This window comes from Salvelinus fontinalis, chromosome 2 (genome assembly GCF_029448725.1).
Source record: "Salvelinus fontinalis isolate EN_2023a chromosome 2, ASM2944872v1, whole genome shotgun sequence".
In the NCBI taxonomy this organism is placed as follows: Eukaryota; Metazoa; Chordata; class Actinopteri; order Salmoniformes; family Salmonidae; genus Salvelinus; species Salvelinus fontinalis.
Window position 1 is genome coordinate 77,181,385 of NC_074666.1, and position 27,628 is coordinate 77,209,012.

Sequence of the window (27,628 nt, forward strand, 5' to 3'; positions counted from 1 at the left end):
CTCCCTATCTCAACCCCATCGAACACCTTTGGGATGAATTGGAACACTGACTGCGAGCCAGGACTAATCACCCAACATCAGTGCCCGACCTCACTACTGCCATTAGACTAGCCTACATACCATTACGAGTTAGGCCTAGTACAGAGTTAACTGAGACTAGTGTAAATCAGCTGAATATGGATGATTCACACGGCTGTATTAACATGCATTTTATTGCTTGTAAAAGGATGGTACTTTACAAAGAATTCGCATGCCCTACATTAAATATTAAAAACATTGTCAAAAGACTGTCTACTTTATCATCTCACAAAAAACATTGGCTCATTGACGCAACACTAGACATTTTTGTGGCACAATCAATCATGCCTACACAATGTTGGGAGGTTGGGAGAGGATCGCAACATGCATCTTCTTAGCCTCATCAAAAAATCAAGAATCCTTGCGAGACGACATTTCATCGAACTTCTACAAGCAATTCTCCAGTCACAGAAGGCACTATATAAAACAAAAAGCACACATTCAGATGACTTGTATCTACACACTAGAGGAATGAGTGCGATTTCCAATTTGGCTTCCCGGGATTTTACAGTACCAAACCACTTTCTCTGTATCAATCCCAACTGTAAATAGTTATAAAGTTTGTTCACAAGAGACACCCACATTGTGAGATGATATTACACTGAATAAAGCGACAAATATGTTTGCGAAGTAAAATGCGTACAATGACAACAATCACCGAGAGCAACCATTGTTGACATACAACATTAAGGTCGTTCCACCTCAAAAAGCACAAGAAAAAGGATTGAAACCCACCGTCTCAAATTGTTTCTCTAGTTAAGTCAGAGATACGATTAGCATTCCTGAAACATTTAGTTTAAATATAATTTGATCTCATGATCTAATTGATTGCGCCCAAATTGGACTAAACTTCTTCCTACCAATGAGTAAGACCCCAAAAAATGCCAATACCACCCCAACAACCATTATAGTTTCAGTTATGTTCAACAAGTTCTTTGAATATTCCAACAAGTGGCAGCTTTCTGAGAGGGCTTTCCCTATGGTGCAATTCTCATATGAATACTTTTTCTACATGTCCAAAACTTAGATGGAGAAATGGGCTAAGGACTAAAATGTGACAACCCTAATAAAATACATTGCATGGCAGTCATGTTTTTCAATAAAATTATAATTATTAGGAAACAGCATTGAGATTAGTGACATTTAGCATTAATTCCAACCCAATACAAAACACAATACTTTGTATGTTTGGGACTTATACCACTGAAGACCATAACATTGAAACCATTAGAACTGCTATAGCTTAAATGGTTGTCTTGTTCACCAGGAACGGTCTAACAGGAACTAATCCAGACCTTTTGAAGGGAATAAACCGCACACAAGGGGTCCGTTTCCTGGACACATTAAGCATAAAATGACAAATTGAATTGCTTTCATAGAGGACTGGCTTGAAATTTGGAGGATGACCACACAATGTATTTTCATAATGAGCCAAATCTATTGGTTTTGTTTACAAAGTTGCAAAGGAAATGTTGTGAACCATTTAATAAACACAAGAGACCAGCAAAATTGATAAGAGTGCGGCAGTATAGCAGGACCACGGCATCTAGTGGTCAAAACCTAGTACTTTCAAACTACTTTATGGTAAATAACTCAAGTGACTTCAATTATTCATTTCTCGGAACGTGGGGAGAGAAAAAGAATCCATCACCAGATTCATAGGGAATACATGACATATTATGGAGAAGAAGCACTCCAAGCCGCAGCTTCATACTACTTGTTAAAACATAGATAACTGATACTGTCTACTGGTTGTTGGGGTTGGATTGGCATGGGGTGTGGTGTGGTGGGTTTTGACAATGTTATGAGATTTCTCATGTCTTACTCATTAGTAGGAAGAAGTTTGGTCCAAATCGGATGTTGGATACTATATTTAATGAATATTATCTGAATCCTATAAATAAAAACATTGCCAATTTGGGTGCAATCACTTAGCTTTCTCAGAGATCAAATTAAGTTTCAACAAAATGTTTCAGGAATGTCAATCTTACCCATTGCCAACTATAGAAACTAATTCAGAACAATCTGAGATGGTGGGTGTCATGGCTTGCTGAAATGGCATGGAATGACTCATTAGTATGTACAAATCCATGCTCTCAAATGAAAATAGTTTGGTTTTTGGCGAGAATTATATCCTGCTTCCTTATTCAGCTTTTGACAGTAGCCAACATGTAGACCAACTGTTTATATGTTGGCTACTGTCAACATGTAAATAGTAGGTCTACATGTAGGTAGGTATGCAGAGAAAGGTAATCCAGTGCTGTTTCAGGTCACAAATACATCACAGCAACAGTCTTTCCACAAATAATCCAGTTTCTCAGACCAATATTTTCATTCACTCACTCTCGCATATCAACAATAGAAAAAGTTTAAAAGTGCAGATTAAAATTTGCGCGACCCAGTGTAATATGACCAATCAGCTGATACTAGTTTATGCCGCTCATCGGCTGAATGATTGAAAGCTAAGGCACTATCGTGTTCCCCCGAGCCGGCATCTTCTGGTGCGAAGACTTCTGCTCCTCTCCTATTTCAGTCACCATTGTGCCCACACAACTAGAAAAACAAAACAAATATTAGGCAATCACAGTTTCATCATAGAAAATCGTTGTAATCAACTATTTAAAAGCTGTGTGAGCATGACTATGTAGCTTTTAATATTGAGCTACGTCTATACCTCTCTGTGTCTCTGAGCCAGAGCCCTTGTGGCGGTGTCTCAGTGTTCCAGGCTGTTGCCTAGTTTCTGGCCCTCCTGCAGGGCAACCATGGCCAATCTCAGGTGCTCCTTAAGGCTCTGGATCTCCCGCTCGCTCCTGCTCTTCATACCACTCAGCTCCCCATGCACCTCTTTATACCGCTCACAGGCCGACTGCTTCTCCTATAGGATTAAGGGCACACAGACAGAGGTTTATCAGATGGACAAAGTATACCTCTTCCACTCTGGGCAGACATACAATGTTAGGATGGACAGAATAGCCTGAGGACTTGTTGCTTTACTCTTGTGATTGACTTGGAACCATCAACCACACAAGACAGCTTTGCTAACATGTAGATTGACATTCCAGTTTGTGTGAAGCGTTAAAGTAGTCTCCACCTACACATTGTTTAGAAACAAAACCAACACGTGTGCAGCTATGGGGCAAAACAGAAAGGGTTGGCAACACTGTTTTTGATTGAACTGACCTGAAGACCAGGAGTGTTGAATTTAGGCAATCACCGAGCTGATCAATTAGCTCAGTTGGTCAAGTGTGGTGCCTAGTTGGAACAAAATCCTGCAGTACCTGCGGCACTCCTGGAACAGGGTTGCCTACCCCTGGCTTAGACTGTTGACATGTAAACTCTCGTCTCAAAATGTCTCTCAAATGCATTGTTACAGGTGTTGGCTAGCTAGCTAACGAATTCGAGCCATTTTAACATAGACATCAGTCAAAACAAAATATCGTATCAATAAGATATAACGAGCCACCTGTGATTCCCCACATGGCAGCTTGTTGTTGCTAATTCCACGGTAAGGGTTTTTCCTCACTTTAAAATGTATGTCAAACAAAAAACATTAATTTCAAAGTTTAACCAACCATACAACTTATTTGGGAATTACCCGTTTGAATGATTAGAATATTCCGCCCTGAAACACATAATTGTATGGAATTGATTAGAATGTATAAAATCATAATCAATAATTGTGTAGTCCTAGTCAGAATTAGGGGAAAACAATATGTCTTTATGGTATATTAAACACAGACTGTCTGAGCTCGGTGCCGACCTGACTAGAGATTTGGGAGAGAACGAGGAGTACGTCTCAAGGACAAGATCTCCCTAATCTCTGTCGGCTGGGTAGCGAGACAGTGTGTGCGTAGCAGGACATTGTGTGCATGCGTATGGTTGTGTGAATGTGTGTGCGTGGGAAGTCAGTATAAAATGAATTGTTTTGTATTCTTGACTTCAGAACATTCCCGTGAATAAACCTTTGACTATTTTAGCTGGGCCTCCGTCTGTTTCATTCAACCAGGATCTTACAAATTCTGGTTTGCAGACTGAGTAATATAATTAAATTGGGTTATGTACCTGGAGAACATAATTCTCTTCTCAACAACTCTATGCACAATTTCCACTGAAAACATAAACTAATTTAGTGGAAGAACTGTGCAGATGCGAAGTTAGTAAAGGAATTGTGGTAAAAACTCCCTCAGATTTATATGCGACCACGTTTTCCAAAAACTCTTAAATATCTTCTCCGAATTAAGATTCAAAGATGTCTGCAGAAAGAATGAGGTGTCAGCTATGACACGGCACCTTGAGTTTATTTTGGTTATTGAACTACAGTAAGTGAAGAGGATTTACACCTGGTAACTGAATTACAATAACAAAATTACATCATAGGTCCCTGATCTATACTACACAAAAATGCATAATTATGGATATGGATGTCGTTTCACAAGTGCTTCCGAGTGGCGCAGCGGTCTAAGGCATCTCAGTGCTAGAGGCATCACTACAGACACCTTGGTTCAATTCCAGGCTGTATCACAACTGGCCGTGATTGGGAGTCCCATAGGGTGGCGCACAATTGACCCAGCGCTGTCTGGGTTTGGTCGGTGTTAGCCGTTATTGTAAATAAGAATTTGACTTGCCTAGTTAAATAACATTTTTAAATAAATGTACTGTACTACTGTATTGTACTTCACTGCACTCTACTGTGTTCTACTCACTGTACTATCCAAACTTGTGAAACATACGTCTATGATGGGCCGGACCAAATTGGAACCTATCTGCAGACGTTAACATCAAGGCTAGGGTAGACTGACCAAATTTCGACGTCCCGTGTCGGGTCGGTGCTCAGTGGGTGAGGATGCTGGTTACAGTTAATGGAAAGAGAGGGGGCTCATGGGTAGGTGTAAGTAAGAGCTGGGAGAGGTGACATTAACGAGACAGAGGGCTTGTCCAGACAGACATTTTTAACACGCTTGGTTTGACCACCAGACAACAGAAAGACAAAGTAAAACAGTTATGAGCTGAACATAGAATGCCAGTGGAAGGGAAGAGCTGTGGCAGTCATGACATTTTGTCAGCAGGTTATTGTCATGCACGCTTAGTATCTCCAGGCCTCCAAGCTGCATACAAGCCGCTGATGCGCGCCTTTGCAAAATCTACACTAATAAATAAATTGAATATACCCTATCACAAAAAATTCATTTATTTATTTTAATCAGGTCTAAAGAAACATGAAGATAATGTATTTCAGAAGAACATAATGAGTTGGGCTGGCTGGTATGTTATCTGGCTATTATGCTAGATTTAGAGATATTTGGCAACTTTAGTTGTGAATGATACAAACCTTAGAATGTCTTAGAAATAAAAACATATGGACTGCATGATGAAACTATAGGCGATTTGAGAAAGTAGCAAAAAAAGCTTGTGCTCTGTTCCTGGCCTCAGTCTGCACAGCTGTTCTCTCAAGTGATCATATTTTCACCCATCAGACTATTCTAAATTGAATCTCGTCTTTACTAATATGTATAATTAGTTTAATTTAGAATGGCACATTATCAAATGGGAAGGAACAGGGGGAAAAGACATGACATCTGTATGCACTTGAATAGTGAATGGAGGCTGCGCGCTTTACCGCCAGTGATGACGGGTAGGCTACTTCGGTTTTATAGCAGAGCATGTGCTTAATATGAGCAGCTGAGAAATAAATAACAGAACACTTCCTTCACTCCATGCTTCACACTGTTTGAGGAGCATGCTCTCGCTGAGAAACAGGTGATATTCTGCCCAAACTCTGTATGCCATGGGCTCCCTATCCCTGTTCCTGCAGCTACCCAGTACTCTGTATGCCATGGGCTCCCCAACACTGTTCCTGCAGCTACCTAGTACTCTGTATGCCATGGGATCCCTAACCCTGTTCCTGCAGCTACCCAGTACTCTGTATGCCATGGGCTCCCTAACCCTGTTCCTGCAGCTACCCAGTACTCTGTATGCCATGGGCTCCCTAACCCTGTTCCTGCAGCTACCCAGTACTCTGTATGCCATGGGCTCCCTAACCCTGTTCCTGCAGCTACCCAGTACTCTGTATGCCATGGGCTCCCTAACCCTGTTCCTGCAGCTACCCAGTCCTATGTATGCCATGGGATCCCTAACCCTGTTCCTGCAGCTACCCAGTACTCTGTATGACATGGGATCCCTAACCCTGTTCCTGCAGCTACCCAGTACTCTGTATGCCATGGGATCCCTAACCTTGTTCCTGCAGCTACCCAGTACTCTGTATGCCATGGACTCCCCAACCCTGTTCCTGCAGCTACCCATGCTTACATTTGGGAAACCAAGTTAAATCTGTTCAGGAACATCGATAGTAACATGTTTTCGCAACAAAACATATTTGATTAAACTGTTGACAGTCCCTCTGCGAGCTCGAGAAAGGAATAAAGGAGAGAGCGTAGGAGATGGAAACACATGGGGGTGAGATTCTGTATAGCTAAAAAAAGGTTATTTCACCCAATTAATTATTCAAATTTTTTTTTTTTTTAAATACCCATTACTAGGCTATTCAAAATCACCTTGCACAATCAATGAACCAACTGCATGCCTAGGGATATTCATTCTCAGACTCGTGGATATAAATGTTGGAGAATAGCATAAGGTAACCAGTCCATCCAGTAGGCATAATAACAGTCCACACTCAAAGGTGATTACTCAAATGTGTATAATTTTGGAGTATAGGCTAGAGCATTGTCTTTGGACATCGGTTTTGTTTGTTTTATGTTTTTTTCCCTGCCATGTGTAATATGCGGTAGGCTATGTATTGTATAATGACACAATCATAATTCAGCCTATGCATAAACTCTAATATGCATATGGGTGTTTTGATTATCTCCACCTTAGAGAGCTGTCCATTTCGTTGTGTAGGATTTGAATCAACATCCACAATGACCATGTTTTGCACGGTTTCAACCTGCAGCTGAACTTGATAATCACAGTGAGGTTTAAAAGTATAATAGGCCTACTGTTTTGATCATAAGTGTTTGATGTGATTTTTTACTGCATTTGCATTGATGTTAGTGGTTAGAGGGACAATAGAGCCCTGAGCACCAGGCCATTAGGACCTGATGGTTGTTATCAAGTTGGGTACAACCAAAGCACATCTAGATTGCATATCAGAAGAAGATTGTGAATCAACGGTCACGTGGAATTTTACTGAGGTCATGACTCATGACTGCAGGTGCGGTAATATGGTCACCGCAACAGCCCTATTTGTGACTTCCGATTTCCCATTGTTGCAAATTCAGTTGCAGTAATCCCGTTAAAGATTTTTTTTGTAATAACGAGAATAAACCACTTAATAATTCAAACAAAATTGATATCAGTAAAATCACTAACTAATTGACAGGTCTACCATTACTTGCTTCTTACAGTGCATTCGGAAAGTATTCAAATCCCTTGACCTTTCCGACATTGTTACATTACAACCTTATTTTAAAATGCATTTCTCAATCTACCCACAATACCCCATAATGACAAAGCAAAAACAGGTTTGTAGAATTTTTTTTGCAAATGTAAAAAAATAAAATATCACATTTCCAAGGTGTATTCAGACCCTTTACTCAGTCCCTAGTTGAAGCATTACAGCCTTGGGTTTTCTTGGGTATGACTCTACAAGCTTGGCACACCTGTATTTGGGGAGTGTCTCCCATTTTTCTCTGCAGATCCTCTCAAGCTCAGTCAGGTTGGATGGGGAGTGTTGCTGCACAGCTATATTCAGGTCTCTCCAGAGATGTTTTATCGGTTTCAAGTCCAGGCCACTCAAAGACATTCAGAGACTAGTCCCGAAGCCACTCGGGACCACACAACGACCGCTTAGGGTCGTTGTCCTGTTGGAAGGTGAACCCTTGGCCCAGTCTGAGGTCCTGAGTGCTCTGGAGCAGCTTTTCATCAAGGATCTCTCTATACTTTGCTCCGTTCATCTTTGCCTCGATCCTGACTAGTCTCCTAGTCCCTGCTGCTGAAAAACATCCCCACAACATGATGCTGCAACCACCATGCTTCACCGTAGGGATGGTGCCCGATTTCCTACAGAATTGACGCTTGGAGTTCAGCCAAAGAGCTCAATCTTGGTTTAATCAGAGAATCTTGTTTCTCATGGTCAGAGTCCGTTAGGTACCTTTTGGCAAATTCCAAGCTGGCTATTCATGTGCCTTTTACTGAGGAGTGACTTCTGTCTGACCACTCTACCATAAAGACCTAATTGGTGGAGTGCTGCAGAGATGGTTGTCCTTCTGGAAGGTTCTCCCATCTCCACAGATGAACTCTGGAGTGCTATCAGAGTGACCATCTGTTTCTTGGTCACCTCCCTAACCAAGGCCCTTCTCCCCCGATTGCTCAGTTTGGCTGGGCAGCCAGCTCTAGGACGAGTCTTGGTGGTTCCAAACTTCTTCCATATAAGAATGATGGAGGCCACTGTGTTCTTGGGGACCTTCAATGCTGCAGACATTTTTTGTTACTCTAACCCAGATCTGTGCCGACACAATCCTGTCTCGGAGCTCTACGGACAATTCCTTCGACCTCATGGCTTGGTTTTGCTCTGACATGCACTGTCAACAGTGGGACCTTATATAGACAGGTGTGTGCCTTTCCAAATCATGTCCAATCAATTGAATTTACCACAGGTAGACTCCAATCAAGTTGTAGAAACGTCTCAAGGATGGTCAATGGAAACAGGATGCACCTGAGCTCAATTTCGAGTCGCATGACAAAGGGTCAGAATAATTAAATCCGTTTATATATTTTTTATAACACTTGCAAAAAAATTATCAATAATAAAAAATAAAGTTTAACTAGGCAAGTCAATTAATAAGGACAAATTATTATTTACAATGACTGCATACAATTATGGGGTATTGTGCGTATATTTGAAGATTTAAAAAAAATATTATCAATTTTAGAATAAGGCTGTCACGTAACAAAATGTGGGAAAAGTCAAGCGGTCAGAATACTTTTCAAATGAACTGTATGAACTTTCATTATCTTCCCTGCTCATGAGGGAGAGAAGTGAGAAAATATCTTAGTTTTTGGTAATGAAACTACAAAGCAATAATTCCTAGAATTACAGAAGGTAAACAATTTCTCCGAAATGAAATATAAAGTGTTGATATTAGTTGGCAGGGGTCTTTACTTCAACATTCTGTGTTTTGATGTATTTCTAATACCTTAGAAAACATCTACCAGAAACAGTATTAAAAGACCCCTTTTCCATCTGTTAATCCACAAATCAAAGCCTTCACTTAAGCCACATTTAAGTTGGAAAACGGTTGAAAAAATATCATTAGCTAGGATTCCATCAAATTGGCGACAGATTTTTATGTGAATATTCAAAATTATGCATAAAAAAAAAGACAGTATGCACATTTTCCCATCAGAGAAGTGTTTCCATCAAATTGACTTGTTGCGGATAAAAGACTGTGTGTGCGTGATGACGTAATGCACATAAAAATACATTTTGCGGTACCGAATAAAAAATACAAGTTAAATGAGTTTCCATCACATTTTCAACTCTACGGATGGTTCTCACAAAAAGTTTTTGCGTTATATAGTGAATGTACCCACTCTGGTATTGGCAAATGCGCTCTAGCCAATAGCTTGCAGATTACCCTAAATTATGAGATTATTATGGACAAAAGAGTGAGAATTTCTATTTGTCAAACAACAGCCAAGCATCGATGATCATGTCATCAGAACAAGACCCTCAATATTGGAAACAAGCATAAAGCTCAACACCTTGTATTTTCACCACCCTTTGAAGTTCATCATTTATTTAATCTGTAATCTATTTAACAGTATGCTTCCTGATGAGTCGTAGTAGGAAGACCACACAACATCACATGACTCCAGGTTTACTTCCATAAGACGATTATAGCAATATTTGCACATAAAAGCTTTTCCACTGACATTTTTCGCGTCATTTTACAGACACAAAAAGATGCCACCTTGTCTAGTGTATTTTGTTGTCAACATTTGGAAAGTTTACCAAAGAATGATGTTTCCATCAGGCCTGTCGTGAATGTTTTTTTCTTTTTTTTACTCACATAAAAAGGTTGGATGGAAAACAGGTTTATGCCTACATTTTCCAAAAATATAGATTCTTATCTTCCTTTTGACACCCAATTTGATATGCTCCTATGAACTTCAAGTTGGTGCTTATGGGTCCTTTTACAAGGACATGCCCCTAGTCATCTGATCTTTCAGAATTATAATGCATGCCTTCCCCGCCACATCAATACACACACAGACATCATTTGTGACGTTGTCAGCCAAACCGTCTAAAGATGAAAACATTAGACCTTTATGCCTGCACACAAATACACAGTGAACCAGTACCGTGTTCAGGAACTGAAGTTCGTTCCTCAGACAGCTGATCTCCTTGTGCAAGTACTGCACTTCATTCTCCTTCACCCTGAGAAGTACCTGTGACAAAAAATAATATTATTACAAGCTAACAAGAGTGATCAACCAAACATCTAAGACACTGAGCAGACAAAGAGCAACTGTCCCTAAAAACGTATTATTTAGAAGAAACATGTATTCTAATGTCATAATTGACTACAAAGTGTAAACAGGATAATTTTGGTAATGAAGTCAGTCTCGTCCAAAACAGAGTTTTGTGAGACTTGTTGTCGTGACCGCAACTCAGCGTAAATGAAGGTTGGGTTTGTTTCAACCCTGCCCACATCTGGCAACGCGCAACTAATCATCAATTCGCAGTACAGTTACACCAACCCGATTGTAATGCCTGTGGTAACTTTGGGTTGACTAGTTAGGGACCATCGGTAAATTACACAATGTACATGGGAAAATATGTCCAATAGCTGCAAATTTCAATGACATAACCTACAAATATAAATTATAGAAATTCATCTACCCCCGGAGGTAGGCTATCCAAAGTCAAACCAATTTTGCCACGGTCGCACAATAGCCGACTGAAGCTAAATGGCAAAATAAATAACTCTTCCCACCTGCGAACACACACACACACGACACCCACATCAAACCACCTCTCGGTTGAATTCAGTCATGGGCGCTAGCATTTCTTAAATGAACCAAATTAAAAAACGAAACCAAATCAGGAAGTGCAGTCACCCTTTAACAAATTCACTTGTGTTGAAAACACCTTTGGTGTCTCCATGGGGCACAGCATCCAACAGGGGGCAGTGTGTTTCAGTGTGCAGTGAATGAAAATTCACACCACACACACATTCTTCAAGGCATTGCCCTACATAATAACCAACTGCACGCTGCCTTTCATAAACCCTTCCCTTTCTATTCAAACATGAGACAAGTGCCCCCCCATGTCATTGTTGTAGGTAGAGAGGCATGTTATAGTTGAGGGGCTCTCTTCAACTTATCTCCTCCCGTCCTCCTGACCCACCTCCAGCTCACAGGACGGCCTGTCCTGGTTGTCGTGGGAAACGCCCTCCGACCCCTGGCCCTTGACGATGGAGCGCATGCGGCTGATCTCCTCTGTCAAACGGGCCTGTATGTTCTGAAATGTGAAAACATTGATAGTATTGAACATACTGACATACCGCTGAATGTGTCATATAGATAGGCATTGCTTGTCTATAACAAAAGTGTTAGGGTAGAGTAGGCTAAATGCACAGGACCAGCTGATAAAGACCTCCAGACTCCTGGCTCACCTGGTTCTCTTTCCTCAGCTGCTCCAGCTCGCTCTCCTTGCGAGTGATGTCTTTCTCCCTCTCCCAGTTGCTCTGCTCAGCCCTGTTCAGCTCCAGACACTTCTGGGAGTACCTCTCAGACAGGCCGGACAGCTCCCTCTGTAGGCCCTGTGTCTCTAACCTGAGGGGACGAGAGAGGATAAAAACATTTAATTTGGGGGTCTCCCGGGTGGCGCAGTGGTCTAGGGCACTGCATCGCAGTGCTAGCTGCGCCACCAGAGTCTCTGGGTTCGCGCCCAGGCTCTGTCGCAGCCGGCCACGACCGGGAGGTCCGTGGGGCGACGCACAACTGGCCTAGCGTCGTCCGGGTTAGGGAGGGTTTGGCCGGTAAGGATATCCTTGTCTCATCGCGCTCCAGCAACTCCTGTGGCGGGCCGGGCGCAGTGCGCGCTAACCAAGGGGGGCAGGTGCACGGTGTTTCCTCCGACACATTGGTGCGGCTGGCTTCCGGGTTGGAGGCGCGCTGTGTTAAGAAGCAGTGTGGCTTGGTTGGGTTGTGCTTCGGAGGACGCGTGGCTTTCGACCTTCGTCTCTCCCGAGCCCATACGGGAGTTGTAGCGATGAGACAAGATAGTAATTACTAGCGATTGGATACCACGAAAATTGGGGAGAAAAGGGGATAAAATTTAAAAAAACAAAAAAAACATTTAATTTATATAAACTGTATATTACGCCTGAGATTAAAAGCAAAACTGGGGCCTCCCGGGTGGCGCAGTGGTCTAAGGCACTGCATCGCAGTGCTAGCTGTGCCACCAGAGATTCTAGATTCGAGCCCAGGCTCTGTTGCAGCCGGTCGTGACCGGGATGTCAATGGGGCGACGCACAATTGGCCCAGCGTCGTCCGGGTTAGGGAGGGTTTGGCCGGCAGGGATATCCTTGTCTCATCGCGCACTATCGACTCCTGTGGCGGGCCGGCCGCAGTGCACGCTGACCAGGTCTCCAGGTGTACGGTGTTTCCTCCGACACATTGGCTGGCTTCCGGGTTGGATGTGCATTGTGTCAAGAAGCAGTGCGGCTTGGTTGGGTTGTGTTTCAGAGGACGCATGGCTCTCGACCGTCGCCTCTCCCGAGTCCGTAAGGGAGTTGCAGCAATGAGACAAGCCTAACTACTATATATTGGATACCACAAAATTGGGGTGAAAAAAAAAGGGGTAAAATAATATTTCAAAAAAAGCAAAACTGGAGACACTACTGGTATTCTGTAGAAAACTTGACACTGGCTGTGCACAATCAAAACAGTAGCAGCCATGTTGTGTTTACACGCAGTCTTGCAAAAAATCGAACCGTGAAAATGGTGGTGAGGGTGGGTGTGCTTCGTTATGAGTAATTCTGTTTTCACAAGACATTTTGGTACAACAATGGTTTAGATGGAAACCTCTGCCCACACCCATTGAAAATGAAAACCATAACTGACACACACACACGTAAAAGTAATGTTCGTTAACATTGTATGCGCAACAGATTCCTTGACTTTTTCCACAACGTTACAGCCAGAATTTGAAATAAATTAAATTGTGTCACTGACTTTCACACAATACCCCATAATGTGAAAATAGAATTATGTTTTTAGAAGTTAACAAATTAATAAAAAATTAAAAGCTGAAATGTCTTAAGTCATTAAGTACTCAACCCCTTTGTTATGGCTAGCCTAAATACATTCAGGTGCAAAAATGAGCTTAACAAGTCACATAATAAGTTGCATGGACTCAGTGTTTAACATGGTTTTTGAATGACTACCTCATCACATACCATTATCTGTAAAGGTCCCTCAATCAAACAGTGAATTTCAAAACAGATTCTACAACAAAGACCAGGGAGGTTTTCCAATGCCTCGTAAAAGAGCAGATATCGCTAGATGGGTAAAAAAAAAGCAGAGGTTGAATATCCCTTTGAGCATGGTGAAGTTATGAATTACAATTTGGATGGTGTATCAATACACCCAGTCACTATAAAAAAAAATATAGGCATCCTTCCTAACTCAGTTGCCGGAGAGGAAGGAAACCTCTCAGGGAATTCACCATGAGGCCAATGGTGACTTTAAAACAGAGTTTAATGGCTGTGATGGGAGAAAACTGAGGATGAATCAACATTGTTGATTGAATCAACTCCACAATACTTAAAAAAATATATATATTTCACCAGGTAGGCCAGTTGAGAACAAGTTCTCATTTACAACTGCCACCTGGCCAAGATAAAGCAAAGCAGTGCAACAAAAAAAAAGTTATAAGCAAAAGTACAGTCAATAACACAATAGAAAAATCTATATACAATGTGTGCAAATGGCGCATGGAGTAGCGAAGTAATTACAATTTAGCAAATTAACACTGGAGTGATAGATGTGCAGATGATGATGTGCAAGTAGAAACACTGGTGTGCAAAAGGTAGCGATCGGTTGAAAAGCATGCATTTAGTTTTACTGGGGTTTAAGAGTTGGAGGCCACGGAAGGAGTGTTGTTTGGCATTGAAGCTCGTTTGGAGGTTTGTTAACACAGTGTCCAAAGAAGGGCCAGATGTATACAGAATGGTGTCGTCTGCGTAGAGGTGGATCAAGGAATCACCCGCAGCAAGAGCGACATCGTTGATATATACAGAGAAAAGAGTCTGCCCGAGAACTGAACCCTGTGGTACCCCCATAGAAACTGCCAGAGGTCCGGACAACAGGCCCTCTGATTTGACACACTGAACTCTATTTGAGAAGTAGTTGGTAAACCAGACGAGGCACTCATTTTGAGAAACCAAGGCTGTTGAGTCTGCCAATAAGAATACGGTGATTGACAGAGTCGAAAGCCTTGGCCAGGTCGATGAAGACAGCTGCACAGTAGTCTTTTATCGATGGCGGTTATGATATCGTTTAATACCTTGAGCGTGGCTGAGGTGCACCCGTGACCAGCTCGGAAACCGGATTGCACAGCGGAGAAGGTACGGTGAGAATCGAAATGGTCAGTGATCTGTTTGTTAACTTGGCTTTCGAAGACTTTAGAAAGGCAGGGCAGGATGGATATAGGTCTGTAACAGTTTGGGTCTAGAGTGTCACCCCCTTTGAAGAGGGGGATAACCGCGGCAGCTTTCCAATCTTTAGGCATCTCGGACGATATGAAAGAGAGGTTAAACAGACTAGTAATAAGGGTTGCAACAATGGCGGCAGATCATTTTAGAAAGAGGGTCCAGATTGTCTAGCCCAGCGGATTTGTAGCTGCGGTGAGTGCGGTGCGGTTGGCCGGGGTTGGGGTAGCCGGGAGCAAAGCATGGCCAGCCGTAGAGAAATGCGTATTGAAATTCGATTATAGTGGGTTTATCGGTAGTGACAGTGTTTCCTAGCCTCAGTGCAGAGGGGAAGTGCTCTTATTCTCCATGGACTATACAGTGTCCCAAAACTTTTGAATTTACAGGATGAAAATTTGTTTGAAAAAGCTAGCCTTTGCTTTCCTAACTGACTGTGTGTATTGGTTCCTGACTTCCCTGAAAAGTTGCATATCGCAGGGACTATTCAATGCTAGTGCAGTACGCCACAGTATGTTTTTGTGCTGGTCGAGTGCAGTCAGGTCTGGAGTGAACCAAGGGCTATATCTGTTCTTAGTTCTACATTTTTTTAAAGGAGCATGCTTAAAGTTGGTGAGGAAATTACTTTGAAAGAACGACCAGGCATCCTCTACTGATGGGATGAGGTCAATATCCTTCCAGGATACCCGGACCAGGTCATTTAGAAAGGCCTGCTCGCAGAAGTGGTTTAGGGAGCGTTTGACAGTGATGAGGGGTGGTCGTTTGACCACAGACCCATTTCGGATGCAGGCAATGAGGCAGTGTCGCTGAGATCCTGATTGAAAACAGCAGAGGTGTATTTGGAGGGCAAGTTGGTCAGGATAATATCTACGAGGGTGCCCATGTTTACGGATTTAGGGTTGTACCTGGTGGGTTCCTTGATAATTTACTAACCTAAATGACAGAATGAAAAGGAAGCCTGTACATCTCAAGGGTGATCAATGGAAACAGGATGCACCTGAGCTTAAATTTCAAGTCTCATAGCAAAAGGTCTGAAAACTATTGTAAAAAATAAAAAAAATAAAAAAAAAAGTATCCCCCCACGATACTGGGCAAACATTTCTAAAAACCTGTTTTCGCTGTGTCATTATGGTGTAGTTTGTGTAGAGTGCTGAGAATTATTATTATTTAGAAGGCTGTAACGTAACAAAATGTGGAAAAAGTCAAGGGGTCTGAATACTTTCCGAAGGCACTATAATTGTACAAATTACCTCGACTAACCTGTACCCCCGCACATTGACTCGGTACTGGTATCCCCTGTATATAGCCTTGTTATGGTTATTTTATTGTGTTACCTTTTTATTTTATCTTTTACTTCAGTTTATTTTGTAAATATTTTCTGCATTGAACTGCATTGTTGGTTAAGGGCTTGTAAGTAAGCATTTCACGGTAAGGTTGTTTTCAGCACGTGACAAAACGTTATTTGACTATAGCATCTGCTAAATGAACTAAATAGAAATGTATATAAAAAAAAAATGAACAATTGCAAAGCATGTTGAGTATTATTCTATTGAGCTCCACCCCGAAACAAGGCCAATAATAATATCCAGTGTGCTTTGCAGTTTATTTTGTTATGCTCATTTTCACTTATACATTTTGGTAATTTAGCGGACACTCTTTTTCAGAGTGACTTGCTCAACTAGCATCACAGTCATGGCAAGTAAAATGTTTTTGTAACCCTTACTGAGAATGTTGTTGCTATTCGGGTCGGCTAATTGCGAATACATTTTTTTATTTTAAAGCACATGTATTTGAATGACATACATTACAAAAAAAGGTATTTTGTAGTTTATTTTGATATATTGACCTTTATGGTATTTTGCATCTGTATTTTGTCCATCCCTGACCATAGGCTTAATGGTAAAATGCATAGGAGGGGATACTTCAGGCAGAGCTAAATTCAATAACCTGTAAAATGTTTGTGTTCCTAGTTCCAACAGTGCAGTAATATCTAACAATACACACAAATCTAAAAAGTAAGAAATATTAGGATGAGCAATGTTGAAGTCCAGAGTATATACAGTGCATTTGGAAAGTATTCAGACACCTTTACTCTTCTCACATTGTTACATTCCCCTCATCAATCTACACACATTAGCCCATAACGGCAAAGAAAAACTGGTTTTTAGACATTTTTGGGATGGTGCCAGGTTTCCTCCAGATGTGACGCTTGGCATTCATGCCAAATAGTTTAATCTTGGTTTGATCAGACCAGAGAATCTTGTTTCTTATGGTCTGAGTCCTTTAGGTGCATTTTGTCAACGTTCTTCTCAGAGGCAACCCGGAACATGTCCCAGATCATAAGTCTTTAAGCAAGGATTCCGATTGGTCAGATCAGCATTGAATAGACCTTAGCACGGGTACTTCCTGTTTGAGTTTCTGCCTATAGGGAGTAGCAAAATGGAATCGTGATCTGATTTACCGAAGGGAGGTCGGGGGAGGGCTTGTAGCCCTACCGGAAGGGAGAGTAACAACGGTCGAGAGTTTTTAAAGTGCGAGTACTGCAGGCGATGTGTTGATAGAACTTCGGTGGCACTTTCCTCAGATTTGCTTTATTAAAGTCCCCAGCTATAATAAATGCGGACTTGGGATATGCGTTTTCCAGTTTGCACAAGGTCCAGTGTAGTTGAGAGATTATGCAAATACGTTGTTTTTTTTGGAAAGCAACATCGTCGCCAACATTTTCTTGCATCCATCTGACCATGCAGACTGCAAAGTGAATGGCAAGAAAGTGCTTGTGACTCCATGGTTAAGCAATTGCTCTCTCGAGTACTGGGAGCAGGGCTTGATATGTAAAGCGGCATGAAGCAGGAGGAGTGAGAGACGACTGAAGTAGCAAACTGAGTAAACTAGAAAAACTGACATTACACATTTTGGAGTTGCTTATCACATTTAACAAACCAAATATCATTATAGAAGTAAAAACCCGAACCGATCCATGCATCAACACCGATATATAGTCAAATAACGGTATACCGCCCACGCCTAAATTTATGATACAAAGAAAGGATGTACTATGTATGTAAAGGTGTGTGTAAGGAACGGGTTGTGTTTTGAGCACTCACTGCTGCTGTGTGCGTAGAGTCTGTGTGTTGGCACTCCCTCCACCAAGCCTCTTTGCCTTCTCCACCTCTCTCTCCAGCTCCTCCCTGTGGGCCTTCTTCAGTGTCTCCATAACTAAACCACAGAGAGAAAAGGGGAGGATGTGCTGTTAATGGATCTAAAAATCAAACAAATTATATTACCCCATGAAATGCTGTGGTGTTGACTGTTCCATTCCGACGTCACACGACTCAAACAACAAAAGTCCTTGAATTGGGGAACTAATGACATCTATGTACAATTTTGACCCTTGACCCCATGATCCTGTGACTCCTGACCTTGTGCTGTGTCCTGGGTCTCCTCCCTCAGCACCCGGTCCCTGTCCCTCTCCAGCTCTCGGGTCTCACGGGCATGCTGCTTCTGCAGCTCCTCCAGGGACCGTTTGTGGGCCCGCTCCATGGCCTGAAGGCTGCGGCCGCATGTAGCCTCCCGACCACAGCTACCTCCCCCCACCCTCCCCCCACCCCATCCTCCTCCCTGCAAACGCTCCAGCTGCTGCCTCAGAGACGCCACCTGAGTGTCACAAAGGTAGAGAGGCGGTAAAGCTCACTGAAAGAGAGGCGGCGGGGTATGTAATTACTGGGTTGAACCGAACTGGCATGCGAGTAGTGATGGGGGATTTGAATGCCATATTCCATGCAGTCATATCAATCCCACACATCAGGCAGGTCATGTGTCTCAAAGGAAAAGTTAGGGACTGTATGGATCATAGACAAAGGGACAGTGCAAGGAGTACATTCATCTGGATCAGATTCCCGCAACCCCATGATATGATTGTATGGTCTGCACGAGTCCTAAATCTACCCCTGTGAAGACACAGTAGTCAACAGCACACTATACAATGTTATCACATGACACATCACTCAAAGATGGAATGAGACTTTCAGCAGTGTTTCCACTATCGACATCTGATAAACTCACAGTTCTAGAACCAGGGAAATGTCTTACTTTATTTTTCCTGGGCAAACCGGTATTGCTAACTAAGCCCCTATTACACCCTCCTCCTTGGTATTTTGGAGACTGACAGGGTCAGTATTACTGCAGAGGGCCTGATTACCATCCCGCATGCAAAATAGAGCAAGCCTAGTGTTAAAGAGTTCCACTTCATATGTAGATGAATCATCTAGATGAAGAGTAAATTTGCATTTATTTATTGTGTTTGCAAATTGAAAAACATATCTAACGCACTACCTCCCTCTGCAGCGCCTCATTGGCTGGATGGCTGGACCGTGAGCCCATTGGCAGTAGTGACCTCATCTCCTTTAGTGGCAGCCGCTCAAACTCTGCCCACTTTATCTCAATTTCCTCCTCTGCTCTTATCCTGGGATCTGAGCCTACACCCGGCCCTTTCCTCGACAGCACCTGCTCCCATGTGCTACTGGTCACATCTCTGCTCCTCTCCTCCTGCCATTGGGCATGCTCCCTGCCCTGCCCCTCCCCTGCCTCTCTCTGAGTGGCTGGCAGAGGGCTGGAGGAGACGGGCACTGGTGACAGCTCGACACAGTCAAATCGGCGTACAGTGGAGGTGGTGATTTCTGATCCAGCATCACCGTGGCGAGAAGGTGGTCGACGAGTGGAGGCCAGGGAGCGAGAGTTCTCCTTGTCACTACTGCTGTCAGGCAGTCTGGAGGAAAGGAAGGACAGGGAGAGACCAAGTCAGACTGATAAAGTGACATTATAATAGGGCTGTGGCGGTCATTACATTTTGTCAGCCAGTTATTGTCATGCAAAAGACTGCCTGTCTCACGGTAATTGACCGTTAAATAACAAACACATTTAGCATCTCCAGGCCTCCACGCATACCAGCCACTGATGCAGACCTTTGCAACATCTAAATAAAAATAGTAATAAATCAATTTAACTTACACCATCACAATAATCCATTAATTATTTTAGTCAGGTCTAAAGAAACATGATATGAAGAAAATGTATTTCAGAAGAACATAATATGAGTTGGCCTACTGTATGTTATCTGGCTATGCTCCATGCCATACACTTGTTTATTTAGCTGACAAGATATGATTATAAGTTCCATGCCATCATTTTATATTATATGATTTTATAGTAAGAAGAATATAATTTAACTTAGCTGAATAAAATAGAAACTATATTTCTCCTCCATTCGGAGCGAGTGCGCATATGAGCTTAAAAGCGATCATTTTAAACAGGTCCTATACGCTAGATTTAAAGTTATTTGGCAACTTTAGTTGTGAATGATACAAACCTTAGAATGCCTTAGAAATCAAAACATATATGGACTGCATGATGAGACTATAGGCTATTGAGGATTTGAGAAAGTAGAAAAAAAAAGTTTGCAGTCTGCTTCTTACCTCAGGCTGCACAACCGTTCTCTCATCAAGTGAGTATACTGTAGGCTAGACCAATTACGTACCAAATACACTGCTCAAAAAAATAAAGGGAACACTTAAACAACACAATGTAACTCCAAGTCAATCACACTTCTGTGAAATCAAACTGTCCACTTAGGAAGCAACACTGATTGACAATAAATTTCACATGCTGTTGTGCAAATGCAATAGACAAAAGGTGGAAATTATAGGCAATTAGCAAGACACCCCCAATAAAGGAGTGGTTCTGCAGGTGGTGACCACAGACCACTTCTCAGTTCCTATGCTTCCTGGCTGATGTTTTGGTCACTACATCAGCATGAGACGGAGTCTACAACCCACACAAGTGGCTCAGGTAGTGCAGCTCATCCAGGATGGCACATCAATGCGAGCTGTGGCAAGAAGGTTTGCTGTGTCTGTCAGCGTAGTGTCCAGAGCATGGAGGCGCTACCAGGAGACAGGCCAGTACATCAGGAGACGTGGAGGAGGCCGTAGGAGGGCAACAACCCAGCAGCAGGACCGCTACCTCCGCCTTTGTGCAAGGAGGAGCACTGCCAGAGCCCTGCAAAATGACCTCCAGCAGGCCACAAATGTGCATGTGTCTGCTCAAACGGTCAGAAACAGACTCCATGAGGGTGGTATGAGGGCCCGACGTCCACAGGTGGGGGTTGTGCTTACAGCCCAACACCGTGCAGGACGTTTGGCATTTGCCAGAGAACACCAAGATTGGCAAATTCACCACTGGCACACTGTGCTCTTCACAGATGAAAGCAGGTTCACACTGAGCACATGTGACAGACGTGACAGAGTCTGGAGACGCTGTGGAGAACGTTCTGCTGCCTGCAACATCCTCCAGCATGACCGGTTTGGCGGTGGGTCAGTCATGGTGTGGGGTGGCATTTCTTTGGGTGCCGCACAGCCCTCCATGTGCTCGCCAGAGGTAGCCTGACTGCCATTAGGTACCGAGATGAGATCCTTTGACCCCTTGTGAGACCATATGCTGGTGCGGTTGGCCCTGGGTTGCCCCTAATGCAAGACAATGCTAGACCTCATGTGGCTGGAGTGTGTCAGCAGTTCCTGCAAGAGGAAGGCATTGATGCTATGGACTGGCCCGCCCGTTCCCCAGACCTGAATCCAATTGAGCACATCTGGGACATCATGTCTCGCTCCATCCACCAACGCCACGTTGCACCACAGACTGTCCAGGAGTTGGCGGATGCTTTAGTCCAGGTCTGGGAGGAGATCCCTCAGGAGACCATCCGCCACCTCATCAGGAGCATGCCCAGGCGTTGTAGGGAGGTCATACAGGCACGTGGAGGCCACACACACACTACTGAGCCTCATTTTGACTTGTTTTAAGGACATTACATCAAAGTTGGATCAGCCTGTAGTGTGGTTTTCCATTTTAATTTTGAGTGTGACTCCAAATCCAGACCTCCATGGGTTGATAAATTTGATTTCCATTGATCATTTGTTTGATTTTGTTGTCAGCACATTCAACTATGTAAAGAAAAAAGTATTTAATAAGAATATTTCATTCAGATCTAGGATGTGTTATTTTAGTGTTCCCTTTATTTTTTTGAGCAGTGTACATCTTAAATAAAAAATAAAAAATGTTTCTCTACAATGTGTAATATGCAGTAGGCTATGTATTGTATAACAGCTCAATCAATTTTAATTCAGGGTTTTTGTTCCGGAATGGGCTCATATAGGCCTATGCATAAGCTCAAATATGAGTACGGGTGTTGTGAATGAATCTTAGAAAGCGCTGTCCATTTCCTTGTGTTAGACTTTGAACCAACATCCACAACGACCATGTTTTACTCTGTTTCAACCTGCTGTTGAACTTCTTTCTTCAAATTGATCACAGTGAGGAGAGTTTTAAAAGCATGAGACTGTTAGATGTGATTTTTGATTGAGTTTACATTGCTGTCAGAGTGGTTAGAGGGACAATAGAGCCCTGAGCACCAGGCCATTAGGACCTGGTGGTTGTTAGCAAGTTGGGTACTACCAAAGCACGTCACATGTGCACAAGAGATTACCACGACTCAACGGTCACATGGAATTTTACTCACGACTGTCGGTGTGGCGGTAATATGGTCACCGCAACAGTCCGATCACTCAATATCACTACATAAAATAAACCCCTGGTGATTCACTATGTAAGCAACATAACATTACAATTGATTGAGACTTGAAGTAATCCAAAACTTCCCAAAGACTTAGTAGCCCACCTGTACACCAGTAGAAGAAAACAATAGGCCTCCTTATGTGACTTGTGTATTTGCCAGCTGGGAAACAGAGGGAGGAGGAACTCACTGTGTAAGGTCTGGAGAGCTGCTGGGCCGAACACTCTTCCTCAGAACCTCAATCCAGTTCCTCCTGATCCCTGCAGTCATCGCTGACAGTGTGACAACTGCCTCCCTCGTCTGACCGACAGAGAGGAGAGACAAGTAGAGTAAGAAATGGAAAGGGTGTGGTGAGGGAAAGAGGAGAACGAGATCATTCAAATACCAGTCACTCATCCTCACATAACATAGAAAATGATTGGAACAGTGAAAAACACACTCACCTGTATTTGAAATCCATAGTTCTTCTCTACATCAAACTCAGACACTTTAACACAAGACTTCAAGTCAACCTCCCCGTCCAGATCATCCTTCTGTAAGACACAGTTAGGAACAAACAAGTAAGACTACAGACACATATCAATAACTCACAATGCATTCCTAAGACAATTATTGCAATAGTCAAAATAACTTTGAAGCCATTGAAAACGTACCTCCTCCGCCCCAGAGTCTCTGTAGTACCTCAGACCAGCATCGGTCAACACAAACCAGTGCTTCTTCCACTGCAGACACACACAAGCCACCAGTTAAAACCAGCACTATTTGACCAATCTGATACATTAATGCACACAAGCAGCTAAGTGACAGTTCACAGCAAGACATCTTTCAAATCAAGTTAACATGGACCAATGAAACCTATGGAGTACACAGTGTTTAAGACATTATGACAAGTATAAAAAGAGTGCTTAAAGTGATGTATGGGTCATCTAAGTGTTTGTACTGTGAATTCAAAATGAGTTCAAACACATAACATACAAACCTAGCACATAGATGATACAATGAGCCACAAGCTCATATGAGGACGTTTCATACTCAGTCTTATCCTGCTAGAACATACCGGTTGTGCCTGCCTGGGCACACCAAGCTATTACTGGGATAACACATGGATAGTCTGCAGCTATCGCCTTACGCACAAGCTTTCTCATTAGGAGAGAGGGAAAGAGGGAGAGAGAAAGGAGGAGAGGAATCAAACAAGAAACCAGAAGGGAAGAGAGCTAGAAAGAAAGAAGAAAACAGATAAACAAGTGATACATGACTTCTGACTAAATAAGACAAGAAAGAAAGTCATAAGAAATGAAGAAAAACATGACTTCACCTCTCCATTCTCATCCAGTTTTGACATCCATCCCTTCTTGAAGTTAAGGAGGTCGGGCTACAAGGAAAGAAGACAAAGTGTCAGGTTAACGGAACCTTTTGAAGAAGTGAGACAAATACAAAAGTAGAACAAAGGATGCCAGCGTAGGATGTTCACAATACAAAGACAAACATTTTTCCATGTAGAATTTCAGAGGGCAGGCGTTTCATGCAGTTAGTGCACCCTGGCAAACACCTGCGTGTACATTCAAATGTGTGAGGACATGGAAGTTGAGGGTTCTAAGAAGTGTTAAAGACAACAGGAAACAAAAAAAGCACGCCTTTGAGTGATGAGAGAGAAGACAGAAAAAAACATTGCTAATATAACAGTAATATAATCAACATAGGAGACATGGGGAACTAGAGCAGAACACTATGCAGAGAGATTTGCAAGGTCATTAAATCTACAGTCAGAATGAGACCAGAGGTTTCACCATCTACATCACTAATACTAACAGCTTCTAGGGTTCAAACATGGATTATACATTTAAAAATCAGACTAATATGTTACTGACATTTAACCACTGCAGTCTCCACTATTTCTAGGAATCGTTTCAGTTTGAGGGTGATGGGAACAGGGGAAAACCTGTGAGGTACGTTACAGAGGAGTTGATCCTGGATCAAGATTAGGAAACTTTTTCCATCTACATTCCTCAGTTTGGGTCTTTATCTACTTCAACCCTCCCCCTCTACCTGGCATCACTGCCTGTTCTCACTGGAACTCATAAGTTGTCACATTGTAAACACCACTGTGCTTTGTTCCAGCCAAACCATTACAAGGCCTGAGGAGCATTAACAGGCAGATGTATGGTTACAGCATGAGGTAGACTTAGAACGACCTTCCCATGAGTTGACTTATGATGATAAAATGTGTCATCTAAGTAACTATGAGCATACTGGTGTGTGTGTGTGTCTCTCAAAGCATTTAGACTACATAAATGCTTTAATATAATTTTGAAATTAGACGCAATAAACTAATAGTTGGGAACAAGAGGAAACATCGGAGGCAAGTTGTTAACGTTATTTCAGCAAATAGACGTTTAACAAAGTGCCAGGATGAGGATGACCCACCCGCACACAGAAGTATACCTTTAAACACTTGCTTATTAATTTGAAGGAATAAACTATAGGTTGTTGGAATAATCGTGCATTTATAGATTCCTCAAAGGCCAATTTCAAATATTATATAAAATAAGGGATCTAACTAAACAAACGATTGGGGTGAGGTGTTCGTTTGCACATGCAAACAGTCAATATATGGAGCTCAATGTTGCTCTAATTCAATTAACACTTAGAACTGTAAACAATTGGATAACCCTAATGCACTTACAAATACATTTTGATTAGCCCTGATACATTTTGGCAATGGCATAAATTACAGCCACGGGTACACAAAAAATAGAACGTTATGTATAGAAAACAAACTATAAAACAAATAATTAAAGGCCACGAAACACAAGAATATAGACACACCCACTCCCCGAATTAAAATGTAACCATTTTAATCCCCAATGTTCCATGTTGCCTAGTGGTTGTGGCGAACAATTAAACATTCTTGCAATATTGCAACACGGTTCAGTAATAGGCTAAAAAAAAATTGAAATGTAATTCAAGTAGTGGCATCAAGGCAAACGTACCGTCATGTTAGTAGGACCCAGGAGGCAGTTGATAGAAAAACAAGTAAACACTTAAAATAAAAATATTGTTGCAATAGCCTACTCGTCCAAAAAGTTTATTTTGTACCCAATGTGATCGGGGTTGAATAAGTATTGCTTCAGTTTTCTACCTGCTGATCCGTTCGCTTAAAAACTTGTCTGTCTAGCAGGAAGGCTAGAAACTAAAACAAACCCCGCCATTTCTACCCATCTTGGTCGGTGAACTGTATCTTATCGCTCAAATATATTTTCCATTAACTATTTCATCAGAAACTGAAGATTGTAGACATCATTGACACACACAACTCTTGAAAGCTACAATTTCACAACTGTTTTTTTGCCGTTTGTTAAGATGTTTTTCGTTCTGCACTCTCGCCCTGTTTGCCACTTCCTGGGCGGATCTGTAAGAATCGTTAGAGCAAACAAGCTAACCAATCAAGTGATCAGTGGGCTGCTCAGAGCATTTTAATATTGAAACATAGACTGTAAACTGCCAAAAAAGCAGCCAATGACACCTACTTCCAGACCACATAGCTTCTACTAAAATACACATCAAAGCATTTATGACATTCCTTAGTTGAGTAGCTAGATTATTTATACTAACTAGGTAAAATCTTGGGAGGCTATTTTACGCCGATTCTCATGCAAAACGTTTATTAAACGGTATCACACGGGAGTGACCTACCCTGCATTTGTCCAATAGAAACTATCGTTTTAGTTGCAAAACGTTCCTAACTGTTTGGACTAATGATTACACCCCAGGCCAAGAATTTGAAACACATGCCCCAGCAGCCCACTGCTCACTCTATGAAACGCCAGTAGGATTCAGGTGAAAGAAACAGACCTACAACCCACGGACATACTTCAAAGTCTGAATTAAATTTAGGAATGTTAAAAGAAAGCATTGAAGTCACACTGCATTTGAATTGAACAGAGAAGCCCTATACCAGTTTATAAAAGCAGTTTATTGCAACTTCTTGAATTCATAACCTGAATAAATAGACATATGTGTTTGTAACATTGTAAACAAAATAGACTGCATGCAGGAGGAAAGCATTGTAAAACTAAACATTCAGATTAGATATACTGTACACTAATAAGCGTGTGAGTAAATAAATACTAGATGTTGACCATTATTCAAAGTAGCAACAGGGCAATAAATATTAAAGACACAAAAGCCATTCTATAATAGGATCGGAGAAGGAAGTTTGGATGTGGGCAGGTGAATGTGCACTCTGGCCTTTTCTCAATTGGATTTGCTCAACTTCTGCATCCTCTCTCACCTCCTTTTTAAAAAGGTAAAAGGTAAAAGGTAATCGAGGAGAGGCAGTGTAGAGAGGGGACCTGTAGAATGTATAGATAAAACGATTTGTAGTATATTGTTTTTAAACATGTACATGCTTTTCTCCTCAGACAAAACAAAAGCTGGTTCAAAGGGGGTGCGGCAGATTTAAAAACTCCTCTGCGAAGGACTCTGGTAGGATACACATGACTATCCTCGATGGAAGGTGGCTATCGAGGAGGGAAGGACACTCTTTCGTTCGCCTACTAACGAATTGACATCTCCTCAACCACAACGGTTTCCGAATCACGGAGGAGAGAGGATGAAGGACATACGTTTACCCAAATGAGAAAAGGCATATAAATGCCATGTCTATTAGTAGAGGACGTTTAGTTTATGTAAACTGAAGGAAAAGTCGTCTGATGACCTGTGTACATGGGACACCTTCTGCATTAAATTAGACAACCTCCATTAAAAAAAATACAATTTGATATAGGCACACACAAGTAGATCTGTACCTGCATTTGTTCCAAGGAAGAGCTATGTTGTGCCCTCCATGGACTGGCCTCCTCCCCTATAGTGGGGCTGCTGGGCCTCTGTAAAGGATGAGATTGTAATTATTTGTATAAATGTTTCTGGTGTTTTGTGGTGTAAAACTGAGTGGGTTGAGCATAACACATCAACCCTGTAACCCATAGAGAGACAGGCTACACATGTTTAACAATGTCATTTTTTTGTGGAGTTTGCACTCAATTGTCACTCCATGTTGCACACAACAAGCTTCCATTCCCCCTGTCACAAGGGGATTTGTGGCTGATTTAAGATGAAAGATGAAATCATCAACCCTGTTACTTTATTTGGCACTTAACCTCTTGAGACAACTACTTTTTTATGAAGTTGAACATGTGCTCTTTATGACAGA

The 27,628-nt window shown here is 42.1% G+C and overlaps 1 protein-coding gene across 1 annotated transcript; it reads right to left on the bottom strand.

Annotated features, from left to right (window-relative positions):
- Positions 1–194: 194 nt before the first annotated feature.
- On the bottom strand, positions 195–25,842 carry LOC129826883 (TRIO and F-actin-binding protein-like). The gene is made up of 13 exons (XM_055887907.1): positions 25,407–25,842; positions 23,732–23,788; positions 23,070–23,138; positions 22,860–22,949; positions 22,607–22,716; positions 19,131–19,563; positions 18,218–18,452; positions 17,903–18,014; positions 11,760–11,919; positions 11,492–11,605; positions 10,444–10,530; positions 2,753–2,953; positions 195–2,631 (listed from the first exon to the last, which is right to left on the bottom strand). Exons 1-12 carry the CDS (start codon positions 25,410–25,412, stop codon positions 2,792–2,794), a joined length of 1,635 nt encoding a protein of 544 aa, XP_055743882.1. The 5' UTR covers positions 25,413–25,842; the 3' UTR covers positions 195–2,631; positions 2,753–2,791.
- Between the last annotated feature and the right edge of the window lie 1,786 nt (positions 25,843–27,628).